The sequence below is a fragment of the Hordeum vulgare genome, chromosome 1H (genome assembly GCF_904849725.1).
Source record: "Hordeum vulgare subsp. vulgare chromosome 1H, MorexV3_pseudomolecules_assembly, whole genome shotgun sequence".
Lineage (NCBI taxonomy): Eukaryota > Viridiplantae > Streptophyta > Magnoliopsida > Poales > Poaceae > Hordeum > Hordeum vulgare.
Genome location: NC_058518.1, coordinates 497,634,139 through 497,655,007, shown reverse-complemented (window position 1 = coordinate 497,655,007; position 20,869 = coordinate 497,634,139). Strand labels below are relative to the sequence as shown.

General features: G+C 46.3%; 1 protein-coding gene across 4 annotated transcripts; it reads left to right on the top strand.

The window, feature by feature from the left end:
* The first annotated feature begins 6,521 nt into the window (after positions 1-6,521).
* On the top strand, positions 6,522-20,799 carry LOC123449945 (disease resistance protein RGA2-like). Of its 4 annotated transcripts, XM_045127348.1 has the most exons (5): positions 6,522-6,856; positions 8,623-9,786; positions 12,087-14,540; positions 16,316-16,393; positions 20,391-20,799. In XM_045127348.1, the coding sequence occupies exons 1-5, from the start codon at positions 6,551-6,553 to the stop codon at positions 20,475-20,477; spliced, it is 4,089 nt and encodes a 1,362-aa protein (XP_044983283.1). In that variant the 5' UTR covers positions 6,522-6,550; the 3' UTR covers positions 20,478-20,799. The 4 variants fall into 4 exon arrangements, with proteins under 4 accessions (XP_044983283.1, XP_044983275.1, XP_044983267.1 ...); XM_045127340.1 differs by lacking the exon at positions 6,522-6,856 and having other exon boundaries at positions 8,134-9,786; positions 12,087-14,557; positions 20,397-20,484; XM_045127332.1 differs by lacking the exon at positions 6,522-6,856 and having other exon boundaries at positions 8,135-9,786; positions 12,087-14,557; positions 20,391-20,478.
* Positions 20,800-20,869: the final 70 nt, after the last annotated feature.

Below are 20,869 nucleotides of genomic sequence, written 5' to 3'. Positions count from 1 at the left end.
ACATGGGTTTTCTTCATGTTCAAAAGAGATATAGAGGTAATTAGCTACAAGGAAATACATATATGCAAGAAATGATCATTACACTACACTTACCATTACATTACACTTATCCTCCATCATAGAAGCATGTATCCTCCATGGACAATTATCAGCATCCCGTCTTGAACAGTAGCCCCTAAAACGATGACGTGTACTATACTCGGTGTTATACTCAAATTCATGTTTGATTGCATGCTGAGAAAGTGCCAACCTGAACTCTTTCATGTTGGGATATATAAAGCCCTTTGTCATTGGAGGGTTTAATTTTTCATACTCTACATGTGGAGGATGCTCTGCCTCATGCAACTCCTCATCCTCCTCTACTTCATCATCCTCTACTTCATCATCCTCTACTTCACTCTCAACCTCGCTATCATCCTCAAAAATATAGTCTTTGTCCCTTTCTTTATTAGGACAAAGAACCACATCTAAGGAGATAGGTTTATCCACTTCATACATATTCTCCTCATCAACGCCAACATGCTCATTCTCAGGTCTTGGGTTGCAAAGGTAATTATCATCATCATCTTCTATAGTGTTGTGTCGTTGCACATCACTTTGCCACTCGGTGATAGGCTCATATGTTTCAGAGGGATCACAATATGCAATAATCATGTGCAACACCTTTGTCTCGCTGTGTTTTTCAAACATAAGCATCAAATCTTGGTCAGATTTTACTTCTGGACAAGTTTTAAGAACATCATCATAATACTGCACATGTGCAACTTCCAAATAACCCGGCAGATACTGCTCTACAATTGATTCAACCAAATCCTTATAATATGTCAAGTCACAATCGATGACCTTCTCAAAACAAAAACATCTTATGTCCTTTCGAGCTTTCTTTCGATTGCCAAACAATTTAATTTTGAGCAAATAACTTGAACTTGGATCCATCCTGTGAATTCAAAAGACAAGTTTGCATGATAATTACTACTAGATGGATTGTTTTGCTACTAACATTACATGGAAATCTCAAAGAAATCTTACCCCTCTGGACATGCCCATGTAGCTGGTCCTGGAACTGCTGCCGAGTCCTGCCCAAGCCCCTCCGGCGTCGCGCCCTGCCGCAGCCCCTCCGGCGTCGCGCCCTGGGCCGGCCCCTTCAGTGGCGCGCCCTGCCCCAGCCCCTCTGGCGTCGCCCCTCGCCCCGACCCCTCCGGCGGCAAGCCTCGCCCAAGCCCCTCCGGCATCGCGCCTCGCCCCGGCTCCTCCAGCGTCGTGCCTCGCCCCGGCCCCTCCGGCGTCGCGCCCTGGCCGGAGCCCTTCGTCGTCGCGCCCTGGCCGGGGCCATCCGAGGTCGCGCCCTCGCCGAATCCATCCGGGGTCGCGCCCTGGCCGGGGCCATCCGAGGTCGCGCCCTCGCCGAATCCATCCGGGGTCGCGCCCTGGCCGGCCCCCTCCGGTGTGGATCGAGCGTCGCCGTGCATCTCGCTCTCGCTAGGGTTAGTATGAGGAAAGGTGGGCTAGGTGTGTCGTGAGAGAGAGAGAGAGAGGCGGCGCGAGAGAGAGAGGAATCGCTCGGGCCAGGTTTTTTTTTCTATGGACATGGGCAGTTTCGTCAATGCAAGTATACTTTAACGGCGTGGGCTAACAGAATGGATGAAAATGTTAAATAAGGCATAATGTTTACATTCGGTGCTACATAAGGAAGAAATATTTCTTCAGTGTTAAATAGGGAACCAATATTTAACATAGTGTTAGATAAGGAATTTTCTCTTGTTATATTTCATCTAGGGGTGGATCTAAGTGACTGACAAAAATTGACCTGAAACAGAGTGGTAGCAACTAACGACATGTGTGCTTCATAGAGAAAACATAATCGCAATTCAAGCTAAGGTTCAAGATCTATTTTATTTTGAAAAGCCGGAATAGAAAGAAAAATACACATTCCACCCTCCATGAAAAAATCCCATCAAAACTCTAAATGGCTCACATGCATTGTGCCACTTGTGATCACCACAAATGTTGATGGAGTATGACCCTAATAATTGTTCTCGGACCGCTCTAGTACAATGGATCAAAGGGGGTACTCCACGGCAGCCATAGGAAATTCAAGACAGTAGAAGAGTTCCTCGGTCACGTAAGATCCTCAAATTCACCACACAGCCATATGCACATTAGATTTGAATGTGCATTGCTAAATCTGTTGCTTAAATATATACTAATATTTTTCTAAATTAGATTGAATTCCATCGGTATTAGTGGTACTGGACAAGCTCTTGGGGAATAATCTCAAGTTTATACCCTTTTGAAAAGGAGGCACCCTGCCTTCACAGCATAAAAAACCGGCAAGAAATCACAATCGCTACTCCCTCTGCAAACGATACCTGTTCTTAATTGTTGTGTCTGAAACCGAGCCCGCTGCTACCTAACATGCAGGCAGCTTTTGAATGGAGTCTGATCTCGAATGGAGCCGGCGAATATGAAATTGGCTCTGGATCCATGCACGCCTTGCTTTGTTTACCTGTCCCATCATATTGAATAAGGTTTCCTAGCTTAGCCCATCTTGGGTGTCTGCTACCGAAAGAGAGAATCGCTCTAAGGGCAACCACTGTTTTGACAAAACAGCTGGCATGTGATAATCACTCAATTAGTGAGAAAATCCATTCATTTCCACACCTGCACAGGTTGATAGATATATGCAGTCCCAGCTGGAATGGATAGATGCGCCAGCCTGATAGCATAAGCCATGACGCGTACATGTGTGCGCGTCCGGGCGCGTAGGCATGCAGGTGTGCGTGTGTGTGTGTTTTGATGCAGCGGCGCGTCGGTAGGGCAGGACCTTGTCGCGAGGTGCCGTTAGTTGGCCGCGTCCCGTTGGGTACGCGCGCGGCGAGAGTGTGGGCCGAGTGGGCGCGGATCGTGGCGACTGGGGGTGGGCGTGACGCGGCGCGTGCGGGCGCGCGTGTGTATAAAGCCACCACAAGCCGATGTAATCTACACGGAATTTGAGTACGTGCTCAGGGAAGGAAAGACAAGGCCGTTCGTGCGGCTGGGGGTACGTGCGCCGGAAAATCCATCGTCTCCAGTCCTTGTTCTACCTCCAGCCGTGAGAGAGCAAGAGAGAGCTAGGTGCAGGAACTCGGCTGCACCAACAATTGGTATCAGAGCCTTCATGGCCTGAGCCCGTGGAGCATGGCCATGTCGTGTGTGCGGGGAGCGCGACGGCTGCGGCAGACCTGCGTGGTGGCGCAGAGGCTGCTGTGGCGCGGCGTGGCTCGGTGGCGTGGAGGAGAAGCCGTTCGTGCGGCGGGTGAGGCAGCTCGAGCAGCCATGTTGCTTGCGTCAGGGCGCGACATGTGCGTGAGCCGAGGGCGTGCGGATCACCGGAGGAGAACACGTCCAGCGGAGCGCAGGACGGCCGCGTCGATTATGTCAGTGCGTGATCGTGTGCGCGAGCCGGGGCGTGCAGGGCGTGGCGTCATCGAGGAGCTTGGCGTGCGTCGCCGAGGAGCTCGACGTGTGTCATCGGTGGAGAAGAAGCTCGGCGTGCGATCGTCGAGGAAGAACATGGAGGCATCGTCGGGCGAAGGTGGAGGCCGTTGCAGCGGCGAAGCCGACGTCGACAAGCACTAGGTCATGGCTTAGGGCGTGATTGATAGCATAAGCCATGACGCGTACATGTGTGCGCGTCCGGGCGCGTAGGCATGCAGGTGTGCATGTGTGTGTGTTTTGGTGCAGCGGCGCGTCGGTAGGGCAGGACCTTGTCGCGAGGTGCCGTTAGTTGGCCGCGTCCGTTGCGTACGCGCGCGGCGAGAGTGTGGGCCGAGTGCGCGCAGATCGTGGCGACTGGGGGTGGGCGTGACGCGGCGCGTGCGGGCGCGCGTGTGTATAAAGCCACCACAAGCCGATGTAATCTACACCGAATCTGAGTACGTGCTCAGGGAAGGAAAGACAAGGCCGTTCGTGCGGCTGGGGGTACGTGCGCCGGAAAATCCATCGTCTCCAGTCCTTGTTCTACCTCCAGCAGTGAGAGAGCAAGAGAGAGCTAGGTGCAGGAACTCGGCTGCACCAACAATTGGTATCAGAGCCTTCATGGCCTGAGCCCGTGGAGCATGGCCATGTCGTGCGTGCGGGGAGCGCGATGGCTGCGGCAGACCTGCGTGGTGGCGCAGAGGCTGCTGTGGCGCGGCGTGGCTCGGTGGCGTGGAGGAGAAGCCGTTCGTGCGGCGGGTGAGGCAGCTCGAGCAGCCATGTTGCTTGCGTCGGGGCGCGACATGTGCGTGAGCCGAGGGCGTGCGGATCACCGGAGGAGAACACGTCCAGCGGAGCGCAGGACGGCCGCATCGATTATGTCAGTGCGTGATCGTGTGCGCGAGCCAGGGCGTGCAGGGTGTGGCGTCATCGAGGAGCTTGGCGTGCGTCGCCGAGGAGCTCGACGTGTGTCGTCGGTGGAGAAGAAGCTCGGCGTGCGATCGTCGAGGAAGAACATGGAGGCATCGTCGGGCGAAGGTGGAGGCCGTTGCAGCGGCGAAGCCGACGTCGACAAGCACTAGGTCATGGCTTAGGGCGTGATTGATAGCATAAGCCATGACGCGTACATGTGTGCGCGTCCGGGCGCGTAGGCATGCAGGTGTGCGTGTGTGTGTGTTTTGGTGCAGCGGCGCGTCGGTAGGGCAGGACCTTGTCGCGAGGTGCCGTTAGTTGGCCGCGTCCGTTGCGTACGCGCGCGGCGAGAGTGTGGGCCGAGTGCGCGCGGATCGTGGCGACTGGGGGTGGGCGTGACGCGGCGCGTGCGGGCGCGCGTGTGTATAAAGCCACCACGAGCCGATGTAATCTACACCGAATCTGAGTACGTGCTCAGGGAAGGAAAGACAAGGCCGTTCGTGCGGCTAGGTGTACGTGCGCCGGAAAATCCATCGTCTCCAGCCCTTGTTCTACCTCCAGCAGTGAGAGAGCAAAAGAGAGCTAGGTGCAGGAACTCGGCTGCACCAACAATTGGTATCAGAGCCTTCATGGCCTGAGCCCGTGGAGCATGGCCATGTCGTGCGTGCGGGGAGCGCGACGGCTGCGGCAGACCTGCGTGGTGGCGCAGAGGCTGCTGTGGCGCGGCGTGGCTCGGTGGCGTGGAGGAGAAGCCGTTCGTGCGGCGGGTGAGGCAGCTCGAGCAGCCATGTTGCTTGCGTCGGGGCGCGACATGTGCGTGAGCCGAGGGCGTGCGGATCACCGGAGGAGAACACGTCCAGCGGAGCGCAGGACGGCCGCATCGATTATGTCAGTGCGTGATCGTGTGCGCGAGCCAGGGCGTGCAGGGCGTGGCGTCATCGAGGAGCTTGGCGTGCGTCGCCGAGGAGCTCGACGTGTGTCGTCGGTGGAGAAGAAGCTCGGCGTGCGATCGTCGAGGAAGAACATGGAGGCATCGTCGGGCGAAGGTGGAGGCCGTTGCAGCGGCGAAGCCGACGTCGACAAGCACTAGGTCATGGCTTAGGGCGTGATTGATAGCATAAGCCATGACGCGTACATGTGTGCGCGTCCGGGCGCGTAGGCATGCAGGTGTGCGTGTGTGTGTGTGTTTTGGTGCAGCGGCGCGTCGGTAGGGCAGGACCTTGTCGCGAGGTGCCGTTAGTTGGCCGCGTCCGTTGCGTACGCGCGCGGCGAGAGTGTGGGCCGAGTGCGCGCGGATCGTGGCGACTGGGGGTGGGCGTGACGCGGCGCGTGCGGGCGCGCGTGTGTATAAAGCCACCACGAGCCAATGTAATCTACACCGAATCTGAGTACGTGCTCAGGGAAGGAAAGACAAGGCCGTTCGTGCGGCTAGGGGTCCGTGCGCCGGAAAATCCATCGTCTCCAGCCCTTGTTCTACCTCCAGCAGTGAGAGAGCAAAAGAGAGCTAGGTGCAGGAACTCGGCTGCACCAACAATTGGTATCAGAGCCTTCATGGCCTGAGCCCGTGGAGCATGGCCATGTCGTGCGTGCGGGGAGCGCGACGGCTGCGGCAGACCTGCTTGGTGGCGCAGAGGCTGCTGTGGCGCGGCGTGGCTCGGTGGCGTGAAGGAGAAGACGTTCGTGCGGCGGGTGAGGCAGCTCGAGCAGCCATGTTGCTTGCGTCGGGGCGCGACATGTGCGTGAGCCGAGGGCGTGCGGATCATCGGAGGAGAACACGTCCAGCGTCTCCAATCCTTCTTCTATCTCCAGCCTTGAGAGAGCAAGAGAGAGCTAGGTGCAGGAACTCGGCTGCACCAACACAGCTCCATAGCAAGGCACGAATTTTACTGGTTTCCACAAGCTTTTCCACTGCTTCTGCTCGGTCGTTGAGGAGGGGGAGGAGCTAGACTGTTGGCCTTCCAGACAGTCCTGCTGCACCTTCTCCGTAGTTGCCAATAATAAAAGAAGAAAGGCGAGTGGAAAAAGCAAACAAGAGTGGGTGGCTCGTGCGCCCCTCCCAGTCCCAGCGTCCTGACGGGCCAACAACCGCGTCTCCGGCGCGTGGTCGCGTGCCCTTAAGAACATTCCGCTCTTCCTTGCCTCTCTGTGTTTCCACGCAGTCAACGACACTGCTGTGAGAGAGATGAGTGGGTTCGGGGAGATAATCGCGAGCGCCGTGGGGAAGCAAATCGCGAGCAAGCTCGGTGAAGTCGCCGCGGAGGAGGCCACCCTGCAGTGGAGGTTCAAGGACGATGTTGACATCATGGCGGACAAGATGCAAGATCTGGAGGCCGTGTTGCATGATGCGGATGATAGGCTGCGCCGACGAGGAAGAGATGGGGAAGCTGTTGGGCGGTGGCTCACCAAATTCAAGTCTGTCGCCTACGACGTCGAGGACGTGCTGGATGATCTGGACGCCATCGAGCTCTTAAAGAAGAGCCAACCAAAGGTATACAGTATACTTGCTTATTACAATCTCCTGTTGTAAGGTCGTGATCCAGGTCGAGATCTAGCCTTCCAGAGTCCTGCACTTTACGATTATTATGAACACTTACATGGTGATTCATAGGTTCATTGCCATGCTCAAAGCAAAAGAGTTGCTTTGAATCTCAACAGTCGTTCATAATTTCTACCTAATAATAATAAAGCAAATAGTGCTTTAAATCGCAGCCCGTCTATTTCATATAAAGCTATCCCTAGATATGGACATAAGAGAACGTGCGGCCGACTGGCTACACCAATGGAGTCTCGGAGAACTGAGTCCGAGTCCCATTTGTCTTCTTTTTTCTATTCGCTTTCCTTTTTAACTTGCAGTCCGTCAAGGATGGTTCACTACTTTTCTTTTCTTTTTAACTTGCAGTCCGTCAAGGATGGTTCACTACTTTTCTTTTTCTGTATTTTGAATCCCAGTTGCACAAAAATGTTATAATTTGATCCCATATTAATCTTTTCTTGACAGATTCAAGTACTTTTAAATTTTTTCATATCTTCGAAGCCCCGACTCTAATTTAACATGTTACATCTGAAAATCACCCAAAAAATTATGTAGATTCCAAATATAAGATTATCATGCATGTTTATCATTTTGATAATTACATTTACTCCTTATATGGGATATTTTGAATGTCTATTATATATTTTTTCTATCAATTTAAATAGACTAGCTAGGATAGATTGATACTCTCATAAAATTGATCATCAACACATTAGGAATGTTCATTCCTATCAATTACCATATGCAAAAGGTCACAACAAGCACATAATCATTCTCTCTAATTCGTCGAGTGCACAATAACCAACCCATATACGATGATGTACACTAAATTGCTAATGTATGTTTAAAACTAAGTTAAGTCTTCACATGGATACAGTTGCAAAAACATATATCAACAAGATAAAAATAATGTTGTTATGCACATGCTATCATTTAGTACTAAAATGTACTTGGCTATTTTCAACCTAATGCACTAGATGGTTATTTTTTTGTTTAATAAATTGAACACAACTTTAGTACACTTATAACACCGTATCACCTTCATGTTTTTTTCACAACACCACTTATCATGTTGTTTTAAATATGACCTCGTGAAAGATTTTATGGGATTTACTGATAACGTCTAATGTATGTATGATGAATGATTTATTTTTTCCCATTGCAACGCACGGGCATATTTGCTAGTTTGTATTCATGTCTCTTTTACTATTTGTCGATCGCTTGAGAATTTCTTTTCTCATCCACCAAATTGCAGAGTATTTTTCCGACATCCTTAAGCTGCACAGTGACTATTAATTAAGTTCAACTTATCTTCGCCTAGTTTGTTTGCCTTTATGTTTCGTAGGGGTACTAGACTTGAATTTGGTCTGTCGTCAGGTGAGGGGTGAGTTTTATGGAAGCGAGTGAAGTGGTTGTGGATATTAGGGACTCGTTCGGTAATCCACTAGCTCTTTAAAATTTAAGAATCTACAGAACACGTGTGCAACCGCTCCACGAATTTTAACTACAGCTCCGTCCGCTCCGGGAGCAGAGCCGCGGAGCGGAGGGACTCCAAACGGGGCCTAGATCTTCATCAAGTGTTGGGAAAAATGATCGAACGGTGACAAATTTTAGTTACATCATTGTCCATCCCCATAGAAATAGAGTATATGCCTAGTAACTTCCATCTTAATCCAAAGAGATGTGCTGAGAGAATGATGTCGATTTCAATTTATTTACAGTTGAAGCTGTTCTTTTCCTGGAATAATCAACTTCTACAGAGGGTTACCATGCCTCACAAGCTGAAGAACGTGAGGGGGGAAATAGAGAAAATAAGAAAGGAGGGTCAGGCTATCAATCTTGTGAGACATCAAGAACGAGCAGAAGGGAGCAGAAAAAATGAAACTTTTGCAGGCATCTTTGATGAAGGCCTGAGATCTGGAGTGGTGGGGAGGGATATAGAGAAGGACAAAATAATCAGTCTGCTACTAAAAATGGGCGTTCAAGAGGATATATCTATTGTCCCGATTGTCGGGCTAGGTGGTCTAGGGAAGTCAACATTGGCTGAATCAGTCTTTGTAGACAAGATGGTCAACGACTTCGAAGTCCGAGCCTGGGTTCATGTGTCTAAGGAGTTTGATCTGCACAAAATTGGGAGTGCCATCCTCAAAAGCATAAATAGCAGTATCAACCTTGACAATTGTAGTTTGCAATTTTTACAGGAAAATCTCAGAAATGAACTTGCTGATAGAAGGTACTTGATTGTTTTGGATGATCTTTGGGAAGAGAACGCGGATAAGCTGGAAAGGCTGAAGCAGATGCTACAACATGGCCACAGGGGTAGTAGGGTTATTGTAACTACACGTAACCAAAGTGTAGTCAATAAATTGGGCACCGGTGTTCTTGCACACAAAAGAAAAATTTGTCTGGTGCCCAACTCAGATCAAATCAAGTTGCATGTTTTATCAAATGATGACTGCTGGGAAGTAATGAAACAAACAGCATTCGGGCCTGATGATGACAAAAGTGACTTGGAAGAAATTGGAAGGAAAATTGCAGAGAAGTGTGGGGGTGTACCACTCGTGGCAATTGCCCTTGGGCAAGTGATGTCCGAGTTAAGGACTGTCGAGGCATGGCAAAACATAAGAGATACAAACATTGATTTGGGTCATAGAGATCACAAGGACACATTGGAGCGCCTCATGCTGAGCTATTACTACATGAAGCTTGACTTCAAAATGTGTTTCACATATTTGGCGGCCTTTCCCAAGGGCTTCATTATAGAAAGTGATCGTCTAATTCAGCAATGGAAGGCTCTTGGATACATTCATCGAGGGGATGATGGTAAAAGGTGCATCAACTACCTTATGGGGATGTCCTTCCTTCAAATTTCAAGGTCTTCTGCAGTAAGTGTTGAACACTATTTCTAAAGTTCTCGTTTGGCCATGCGCTTGTCAAAATGTTTCCTAGCTGCTTTCCAAGTAAATAAATTGATCGGTACACATTTTCAATTATATGTGGTTGTTATGTACACTTGATATTCAGAAAATCTGAATATATTGTACCCTCTTTCAGTTATGATTATATGTTTGTATTTTATTTTTCACTTTAAGATTCTCAATTAAATGTTTCCATATCTTCACCTTTAAATTTTCAAGCTTGTTTCTAATTCAATTTTACATTTGAAATAGTTGCATTTTAATTTAGTACCTTACATTACATTTTGGTTCCAAGTTCTTTGATTATTCTTTAAATGAAATAAAAATAATAATGTTGTTGTAGAACTTTAAATTTATTATTTCAGAATATATCACAGTTTATTATTCTATATTAGATTGGACATAAGTTCAGTATTGTTTGGTATCCTTACATTAAATAAATACAGTGGGACCCACAAATCTGGGGAGTGAAACACTTCATTAGTCCATTAACTCAAACCGATTGCATACTTTAGACCAACAACTTGGAAATTGATGGATTCATGTCGTAAACTCATTGACTTGATCACATAAGGACAAAATCAATCCGAGAGGGGAAAAGCCACGTCGTTTGTTTGGCCGCTCGAAGACTAATTATGTTGTACAAGGATCTATTTGCAAACTGGATGTTTTTTTCTCATAAACTATGCTAAAGTGTATGGTGGAAGAATATAAAAATCTTGAGCTGCCTAGGGCTTGAACCAAGACCCTTAGCATTGGCAAGCATCTCACTAACCACTACTCCCTCTGTACCATAATACTTGTTGCTAGAGAGAACTAGCCAAAAACTTGGCTAGTTCTCTCCAGCAACAAGTACTATGATACAGAGGGAGTAGAACATTAACATGTTTGTATAATAAGTTGCAGTCAACTCTATATATTCGTGCAGAGTATGAGATCCATGCAATCCCAACCGATCAATTTCCTTCTGGTGTTGGTTGATAGATCTACTTATGTTCACAATCCTATCTAGTTCTTGTTAGCTCGTTTCCTCCATACAAAATATATATACGGAGTATATGTGAGTATCATTCTAATATATAAGTGTGTGTTTGTGTGTGTGTGTGTGTGTTCGCGTGGGATTACTTGATTCTGCATATGTGAGTATCATTCTAATATATAGAGTTTTTTTTTGGCGAACAAACCAGTTGATGTTCTAGTGGACATCGAGATATTTTCTAACACCCAAAGTGCTTTGATTCGAGTCCTACTTAGCACAATATTTTTTGATTATTTTTCCTCCATACGCCTGTTAGCATTTTTTGTAATAAAAAAACAGCCAGTTTGCAAATACATCACTGCAAAAAAAAAAGTTAGTTTACGAGCAGTCAAAGTACCATGTGGCTGGCTTTTTTCCCGATCAAATTTATTTTGGCTTTATTTGATCAAAATCAACGAGTTTACGGCCTAAATCGATTAATTCCTGTGTTGTTGGTCTAAAGTGTACAATCAATTTGAGTTAATGGACTAGTGACGATTTCACTCAATTATAGGCATAGAGGTTTTCCAGTTTATGAGAACTGTTGTAGAGACGACATAATAATTTGGAAAGTTGGAGCCTAGCAGTTATCTATGAGAAAGTTGGGGTGCACGAGTGCCGTGCTAGGCCGGAGCATAAGATTGTTTATAGTGCGTTCTAGGTTAGTTTCACGCACACACCCATGTTGGATACTGTATCAAGATCCGAAAATATAACTATTTTGGGATGGAGAGAGAGTGTACTACTATTTTCCAGCATAGTTCAAATATAGAAGATATACTATGATTTAGCACACTGTTAAAAAGTTCTAAAATTAATTTAATTAAGTAATTAACCCTCTATTTTCAATATATATTAGTAATCATGCACACACAAACTCCTTAACTATTATATACTTAGAAGAGAATTATACATTTGCATGATGTTCAATTTTCGTATGTTACCACTTATCACCGACCATCCAACAGATTAACATATTTCAGATATCACCTTGATTAATCAACCATTAGGGCTAGTTAGAAGGGAGGGAGATGTTGGCCTTCTAATTAGCCATTAGAAGAATTAATTAGAAATTACGGGTGTTAGATGAGCGTCATGGATTTTATACATTTATTTAGTCACTATCTTGCAGCCACTGACTTACATGTTAATGTTAATAGTGCAAAGATTCTTCACTTGGTAACTAAGCATAACTATGGGGTTTACATTTTCTTTCACAAGACCAATTTGATAGTGCTTCCCTCTGCAGATTAGGTCAAGTCCAGTGCATGCTGATGCTCCTCGGGAGCTCACCATGCATGATTTGGTGCACGATCTTGCTACTATAATCATGGGCCATGAATCCGTTGTTCTAAATGCTACCGAGCTGATGACTAGGAAGAAAGCAAAACATCGTTATTGTCGACATGCACGATTGATCAACTACCAGAATCAGCATATGGTTTTCAATGATCTACCAGGCAGCATCAGATCCTTCCATGTAAGACATCCAGAGACAGGGCAGCTCCCCCAAAAGGCATTTTCTAGAACCAAGTATATACGGGTCTTGGACCTAAGTGGATGTTTAGTTGTGAGGCAAACTACTCCAATTAAGATATTTTTGCCATCTTCCGTGCTTCAGTTGAAGCTACTTAGGTACCTCGATGCCTCTAGCCTACCAATTACATCACTTCCTGAGTCGTTCCATACACTTCAAAATATGGAAACTCTAATTCTGTCTAATTGCTCACTGAAAACCTTGCCTGACAGTATCTGTAGACTCCACAAACTCCGCTATTTGGACCTAGCTGGCAATGCTAGGTTCAATAAGCTCCCTGACAACTTTCATCTTCTTACTGAACTCATATTCCTGAACATGTCAAGTTGTTCCAAGCTAACAGAACTTCCTGACAATTTTAGCCTGGAGAGTTTAGAACATTTAAACCTATCAGGTTGTCATGAGTTAAAAGCCCTTCCACACGATTTCGGCAATCTTGAAAATCTTACGTTCTTGAACCTTTCTGATTGCTACAAGATATCAGTTCTACCAGAATCATTTTGCCAACTGAAGCATTTGAAAGATCTAAACCTTTCAGATTGTCGTGCCCTTATAGTGCTCCCTGAATGTTTTGGTGACCTTTCAGAGCTTGAATCTTTGAACCTAACAAGTTGTCCCAGGCTAGCACGGTTGCCCGAGTCAGTCTGCAAGATGACTAATCTGAGGTGTCTCAATTTGTCATATTGTTTAGGGATGCTAGAGCTTCCCTCCTCACTAGGTGATCTTAATCTCCAAATATTGGACATTTCTGCTGGCGCTCTCCGTCACTTGCCAGATAGTATCAGTAAAATGGCTAGTCTCACCCAATTTGTGGTCACGTCAGGACATCCTAGGGTGTTTGGAGAAGCCCAGGAAATTAAGAAACGTCTTAAATTGCCAGGCCGTACAGTACATAGAGTACGCAAGGGACATTCAGGACACAGCAGTATTGTGGAGCTTGCACATGTGAATTGCAGTGAGCTGTTAATTGGATCTCTTCAGCGTGTCGAGAAACCGGAAGACGCAGAGAGAGTCATGCTGCGTGATAAATCATGTGTTCGACAACTAGCTCTCCACTGGAACAGGAGGAATAATATGTATGCTGACTCGGCTCCGTCTATTCTGAAGAGGCTCATGCCAGCTCAAAATCTTGAACAGTTTATGATACAAGGGTATACGAGCAAGGGTTTTCCTAAATGGATGTCGCACATATCCTCCCACCTCCCTTGTATTACATATCTGAGTCTTTCTGATTTAGGTGCATGTGATAATATTCCTCCGTTTGGCCAGCTACCAAATTTAAGAAGTCTATATCTGCAGAAAATTCCGAACATCAGGAAAATCGGCAAGAATTTCTATGGGGAGGGTGGAACTTGTAAGAAATTAAGATTGCTACAGTTGAAGTCGATGGTCAATTTGGAGGAATGGTGGACAACACGGTCAGGCAAAGAAAATGGAGAATTTCTAATCCCTAATTTGCACAATTTAGAGTTAAAGGACTGCCCAAAGTTGAAGTTTCGACCATATCCCCCTAGAAGTATGTTTTGGTGCTTGGACAATAGCGATGAGGTTTTGGCAGGACAAGGATTTGGGAAACTCTCATCTTCCACTCTTCCTTGTCGCATGGGTATTAAAAATTGCAGCTTTCATCCTGGCAAGTGGAGTAGACTAGAGCAATTCCCAACTCTCGAGGAATTCTCATTGACCTCCTGCCATGGCTTGATGTCCTTGCCAGAGGCCATTCGCTGCTTCACCTCTCTCAAAAAGCTAAGTTTGACGTCATTGTGGTGGCTGGAGACGATTCCGGAATGGTTGGGACATCTCACTTCTCTACAAGTCTTTGCGATAAAAGACTGTCACAGTTTAACATTTTTGCCTCAAAGTATGGAAAACCTTACTGCTCTGAGAATACTAATGCTTCTCGAGTGCAAAGGACTATATATATTGCCGGAATGGATAGGACAGCTCAGTTCCCTACGAGAACTTCACATCACAGACTGTCCCGACATCACATCTTTGCCTGAAAGCATACAAAACCTTACTGCCCTGGAGGAACTGTACATTTCTGGTTGTTCAAGTTTGGTCCGTAGGTCCCGCACGGAGGATGCATATAAGGTTTCTCACATCCGTAAAGTGATATTCGAGCCAGAAGAACCAAATGAGGAACAAAGACAAGAAGAATCACAGGTACAGAACTACAAAAGGTCCTTTTATTTACATCTTTGTAATTACATCTACATGTAATCATCCATAGCTTCATTTCCACATGCTATTTTTTTAGAAAAGGAGGCCTTGCTCCGGCCTCTGCATCGAGGGATGCATACGGCCCTTATTTCCACATGCTATTGCAATGATCTTGATGACCTAGGCATTTGAAGCGTGCACATATATTTCACTTTGGTGTATGTCTATTTCATTACGTGCTTGATCGTCTTACATGACTTCTGCCTTACATGACTCTTAAGGACAGGATGTTAGAAATTGGAGTCGACCCCTTGCTTACTGTACCGATGTACAGAGCATGAAGCCTATTCTCTAGAAAGAAATTGGTGTGGAATAAGTTTTTTCGAAAAGGAGGCGTTGCCCCGGCCTCTGCATCGAGTGATGCATACAGCCATTTTATTACGAACGAAATAGTCTGAAAAAGATACAAAGTAGTCCGAGTACTCAGAAAACAAGAAAAAAGAGTTACACGGCGATCAGACCGCCCAAAAACCGACTATAACCCTCGGATAAACTGGACTAAGGTCCAATCCTATTAGCATGCCGTCATCCATATCGGTTGAAGATAACCTGAGCTACCATCTCCCATCGGACACACCCAGTAACCAAAGGCTTCCTGGTTTCCACAGGAGTGAGTAAGGACCATGTGCGGATCAAGGCGGTAGCCCTGAAGATGACCTGCAAAAAGTTAATGTGATGCAATCTGTTAAAAACTAGATCATTTCGGGAGTTCCATATCGCCCACAACATGGCACAAGTTCCAACCCGAATTAGTTTGGCGTAAAGTACATTAACCCCGTTTAGCCACGTCCCAAATAACATGTGAATGCTAGTAGGCGGTGTAATGTTGAATGAAATTTGTAATGAGCTCCATAATAATTTAGCCATAGGGCAGTCCAGAAAGAGGTGTTTAATCGTCTCATTCGTTTGACAGAAGCTACATCTTTTATTTCCTTTCCATTGTCTTTTAGCCAAGTTATCATTAGTTAAAATAACTCCCTTGTGAACAAACCACATGAAGATTTTTATCTTAAGGGGAACCTTGACCTTCCAAATATGCATGGACTTTGGAATAGGTGACGTATCAATAATATGGTCGTACATCGATTTCACTGAGAAAGTACCATTGGGGGTCAACCTCCAACGAATACTATCTGGAAAATCAGACAGGGAGATATCCATAAGTCTTCTGACTAGATGTAACCAACTAACCCATCTATTTCCGATCAAGGCTCTGCGAAATTGAATGTTAAGAGGAGTATGCCGTAACACTGCCGCAACGGAAGTCTGTTTTCGTTGTGCAATATTATAAAGTTGCGGATACTGTAGAGCCAAAGGTTGCGGTCCTAACCAAGTGTATAGGGCTATAGTTCGGCTTGATGTATATACAAGGTTAGTGTTTAAGTCGAACACATGTAACTCGGGTTTGCTATGTAAAGGCACCACGAGGTAGCTAAAATAGACTAGACAAAGCTAGTAGGCTAGACACAAAATCACAAGGGGGTGGTCTAGGCGCCCTTAGGAAGAATGACCGGACTGGCCGTGGTGAGATGGTGTGCGATGGTCGAGATGCATCCGACGGCCTCAACGGACTAGTCGTTGATTGTACATTAGTTTGTACTATGTCAATTTAGTAAATGAGAAGGAGCTCCTGTAGTCATGCCTCGGGATTTAGGTGTTTATCGTTTCTCAGTTTACTTTCCACAATGACCTAATCGTGTAAATTTTATGTAATACAGGAAGCATGGATGGATAGGCTACCGAAAAAATATGGAGAAAACCCATCGAGACATAGAGAGGAACAAGAAGAACTAGAGGTATGAAACTCCAAAAGACCAGTAACTTTTAATCTAGTAATTATGTGTTCGTTTGCACATGCCTTTGCAATTAATATAAACATGACATAGGGATTTAATGGATGCATATTTATTTTATTTCTTTGATGTGTGTTTATGCCATTTTTGTGCTTAGTCGCCCTATATGGGTTCTGCTTTACTCAACTCTATTGCCATTCAGCGTAGAGATTATTCTCTTGTAAAATTCACATTTTTATACATCTAAAAAATCACATTTTCATACATCTAAAAAATAACATTTTTATAGACATTCAAAATCCTACTACAAAACATTGGATGCAAAATCAAGGCATGAGATCAAACCTACTTATTTAGTGTACAAATATTTATTTATATAACTAGTCATTAACCTGTGCAACTCCATGTCAAGGAATATTATTAATTAAATATAAATTATAGTATTCATCGGAATTTGACATTTGGGGAAATAAGAATACACATTTTGATTGCATACATATTTTCACCACATATTATGGATTGGATATGGCAGAAGCTGTATTCATGACTTGATGGATTAGTATCGCAGGTAATCTTGTAGACTGAGAGCTTAAAGCTGTTTTTTATATATATTAGTCTACCAAGCCAATCTTTAATCAATCCACCAATACCATGAAGCTAAAATGCATACCAAACGAGGCATCAAGCGAGATATTCATCCAAGAAAAACAGAAAGTAATGTCGTCATCTTGGATATTGACATCTACTCCCTTTGTACCTAAATAATTGTAGTTGAAGAGAATTAGACTACAATTATTTAGGGAGGGAGTAGTTAATTGTCCTTGCCCTCTTTGCTTTTGCTTGTGTCTCCACGAGATCATCGACTACCTCCACTTCGAGGTCATCATTCTATTCGCTCTCTTCTTCTCGACCATACCTCTCACCATCATAATCTTGATCGTTGTGGCCAAGTCTATGTGATTCATCCAATTGAGACATTAAAGTTGCAATATCATGCTCCCCGCACTGCAATCAACAACCACAAGCATGTCACAAGACTGTCGCCGCAAAACGTCGCCAGTATCCATAGCTAAAAAGGAAAGACTTTTTTACCTCTCGGGTATTTGTCAAACGTTTGGTGGCCATGGACCTCGCCCTTAGTTGCGATAGCCAAATGTGCTAGAGGAGGAGGTGATGGGATGGTCGGAGAAGGGTTGCGAAGCACCGAACCGGAGGGGGGGAGGCTCTGGCATGCATGCCCTATTCCTTTTCTTCACCACCGCCTCTTCGAGGGCCTTTCTGGCTGCCATCAGCTTCCTCGCCGCTTGCCATCAACTGTAGCAAGCGGGGGGCGGACATACATCTTCAAGGCCTCTTGCCACTAGCCTTGTTACCGACCTTTGTTGACATCCTGATGGTCCACACCACACTCTTCGTCTAGAGCCACATCCTTAGCCTGGGCGGCGGTGAATGGTTCGACTCTGCTCGAGTAGCGCTAGCAGGAGTGTCCGATAGGGTTGTGGAGGTAGCCCGTGGTTCCATTCCCGTTGGAATCGGGGATGACGGTAGTTCTGGCGGCGACATTGAGCGACGGGGGCGGGAAGAGGTGGCGCCCTGGGCGGAAGTTGGGGGGGAGAGGTTTCGAAAATTATGTGTGGACACTTAAAAATGAGAGAGGGTAAGGTTTTGGAAGTTAACTCCTTCAAATTTTGGTGAGCTAACCAGATTGGAATTCTCCTAGGCGTCGTTAACTTCTCCAAAGAGAACATTTTGAGTAGTTACCCATTTTATGAGAACATTTTGAGTAGTTACCCATTAGAGCATCTACAGCCGGGCACCCCAAACCCCACCTCAAACACCCGGTCAAAGGCCCAGTGACCGGCAGTGGCGGACCCAGCCCAAGAATCCAGCGGGGGCCCAAGTGACTGGGGGCACTAATATTTCGCTAATTGGGGCCCAAGTAGTAAAATATTGGGTTTCATAGTAGTAAAAAATAGAAATTGACTGGGGGTCGGGGCCCCCACTCAGCACAACATGGGTTCGCCCCTGGTCACCGGTCATAAAAACCCGACCCGGACAGGCACCTCAAACTGTCGGGTCCCACCCAAAAACACTCCTGAACCCGGGTTCTGAAGCTCGTCTCTTTTGTCGGACCGGTCGCGCCGCGTGGTGGCGCTCCGGTGGGTCACGTAGAGCCCTAGCCCGGCTATTTAAGCTGGCCTCCGGCACCAAAACCCTACCCACATCCACATTTCCCTATCTCGTCCGCCGTCGCCATCACTTTCCACTCATCGTTCGCCACTGGTAGTAGCCATGCCCCCACAAAATCGGGTAAGGAGATATCCATATCTAACATTGGAGCATAGGCTGGAGGTCCTTGAGCAGATCCAGGCAAGGGGCGAAGCCCGGATTGTCGCAGGGCTACCTTCGAATGCGGTGGGTCCGAAAGAGGACTTCGAGGAGTAGGAGGAGGTGGGAGGGACGGGAAGGAAGAGGGGTAGGAGGACGTGGGGGACGCTGGGGCGCGGATCTGCTGGCGGAGCAGTAGGTGATCCTTGGTTCCCTCCGGTCTGAATCGGCAGTGGATGCCAAGCATTGTCGTCTGCAGCCGGTGGATATGGAGCACCATGCAGACATCGACGAGATGCTCGCGTACATGGATGAGGACGAGGAGGATGAGTCGGGCCGTCCCACGCACCCATCTACCCGGCACACGACATCGACTCGTGGATATCTCTCACGATAAAGCTTAGCGAAATATGAGGTACTTGGATGCATAGCACTCAACATGAGGTGCGATCGGTCAGTGTTCGCGGTGGTGTAGTCCTCCCCACTTGTGCCAGGAGGTCTTGGGATTGAACCAGCCTCTCTGCATTGCACTTTTGCAGGGGTAAGACTGGGTTCCTATAATCCCTTCCCAAACCCCACCATGTGTGGGAGTTTCATGCACTCGGGGGTCTGTCCTACAATGTAGCATCAAGGGGATACATCATACATGCATGATGAACATCCACCCAACCTCTGCATAACTAAGTTGCACACGGACAACACTAACGCACACACAAAAAAGATTCTGCTAGCAAATAGCAAAGTCATATAAGACCAAAGTTATGCTTAGGATGAAAAAACCCGAAGCAAACGAAACATCTAACGAGGTAAAACAATGACCACGGGCACCAACTATCTCTTGACAACACAAGGATCACGAGAAAGGTTCTTCAAAGGCAACGCCTTCATAAAGGAAACGGCGCTCAAGCGCCACCGTCGCTGGATCCAACCACGGAAGGCTAGATCGTGCGTTTTCACCCTAAACATAAGATCCGAGCAAGTTCCAAGCAATGACTTCAACAAGGTAACGATGAAAGTCGCTGACATTGCCAGGTAAACCAACTAGGGTTAGACCTGAGGTTTTCACTCGGAGTTCGAAACTAGGTACTCGAGAAATATCCTAAACCAAAGTCATCTTGTATTGTCGCTTCCACTTTTCACTATTCCAACAGCGTTGCACATGCGATGAAGTGAGTGGGAATAGAGGAAGATCGTCGACACCACCAAAATCCCTCAAGACGCTCTGGCAACATGCCAGTACCGCGTCATCCTCACAAGTGGCAGCCGGTGATAAATATACATCAGATGACACCACCATGCGCAGCCTCTTGCTTCGTCGCCCTTGCCGGTTTTGTGGGACCACAATGTGCCACCTGTGCGCCCGAGTGTAGGACATACTTCGACATTCTTAGCTTTCAACCAAACATATCCCAACTCCCTTACTTTTAATCTCAGAAGCAATATAAGGAACATTCTCTGTGATGTGCTTGTTTGATCCTTAATACCACGAATCAAGCTATGCAATTATTAGAACTTTCTGTTGAGACATGGTGTCAGTATTACTTGCTTGCGATAGCTTAAGACTTTTGGATGCAATGAAATTTAGTACGTAGTATTCTGTAATACGAGATATACCATTTTGCATGCCTATTCATCATACCGTGAATAACTGAAAATACTGTTTTCACTGAAGTCACAGATGTCGGGCTCAGACTCTGAACATCTCTCTCACTATGGGCAAGAAGATTCAGAAAATGAGGATGAAGATTGGTACCTATAAGATCTTAGTAGTTTGCTATCATCATATGCCAAATAGCGTGGTGCTGTGAAGACCTCTATAATTTGCAATCACAATCTTATGGGTACTCAACTACAATGCTATCAATTTTATTTTTCAAGAAATATAGTACAAACACAGATGCTTACATACACGCATGTACAGTCTGACCATGTTGTTATTCTTAAAAGGAAAAAAGCACTGCATTACAAACACTGGTATTTAAGCATAGGTCAAATCCTATCAGATAGTTGTCACAATGTGTATCTAATAATTTAGAGGAGTACAATTCTTGACCAATCCAAAGTATGGAAGTACTATTGTATCTGTGGGCAATGTTCATTTGGATAGAACACTAGTTATGGGCTGAAATCAAACCAGCCACATATCGCCAG

Excerpts from the sequence above, each read along its gene's own strand:
- LOC123449945 (XM_045127348.1), top strand. The coding sequence starts at position 6,551 with ATGAGTGGGTTCGGGGAGATAATCGCGAGCGCCGTGGGGAAGCAAATC. Across the intron at positions 6,857-8,622 it reads TAAAGAAGAGCCAACCAAAG|TTGAAGCTGTTCTTTTCCTG; the intron begins GTATACAGTATA and ends ATTTATTTACAG. Across the intron at positions 14,541-16,315 it reads AAAGACAAGAAGAATCACAG|GAAGCATGGATGGATAGGCT; the intron begins GTACAGAACTAC and ends TATGTAATACAG.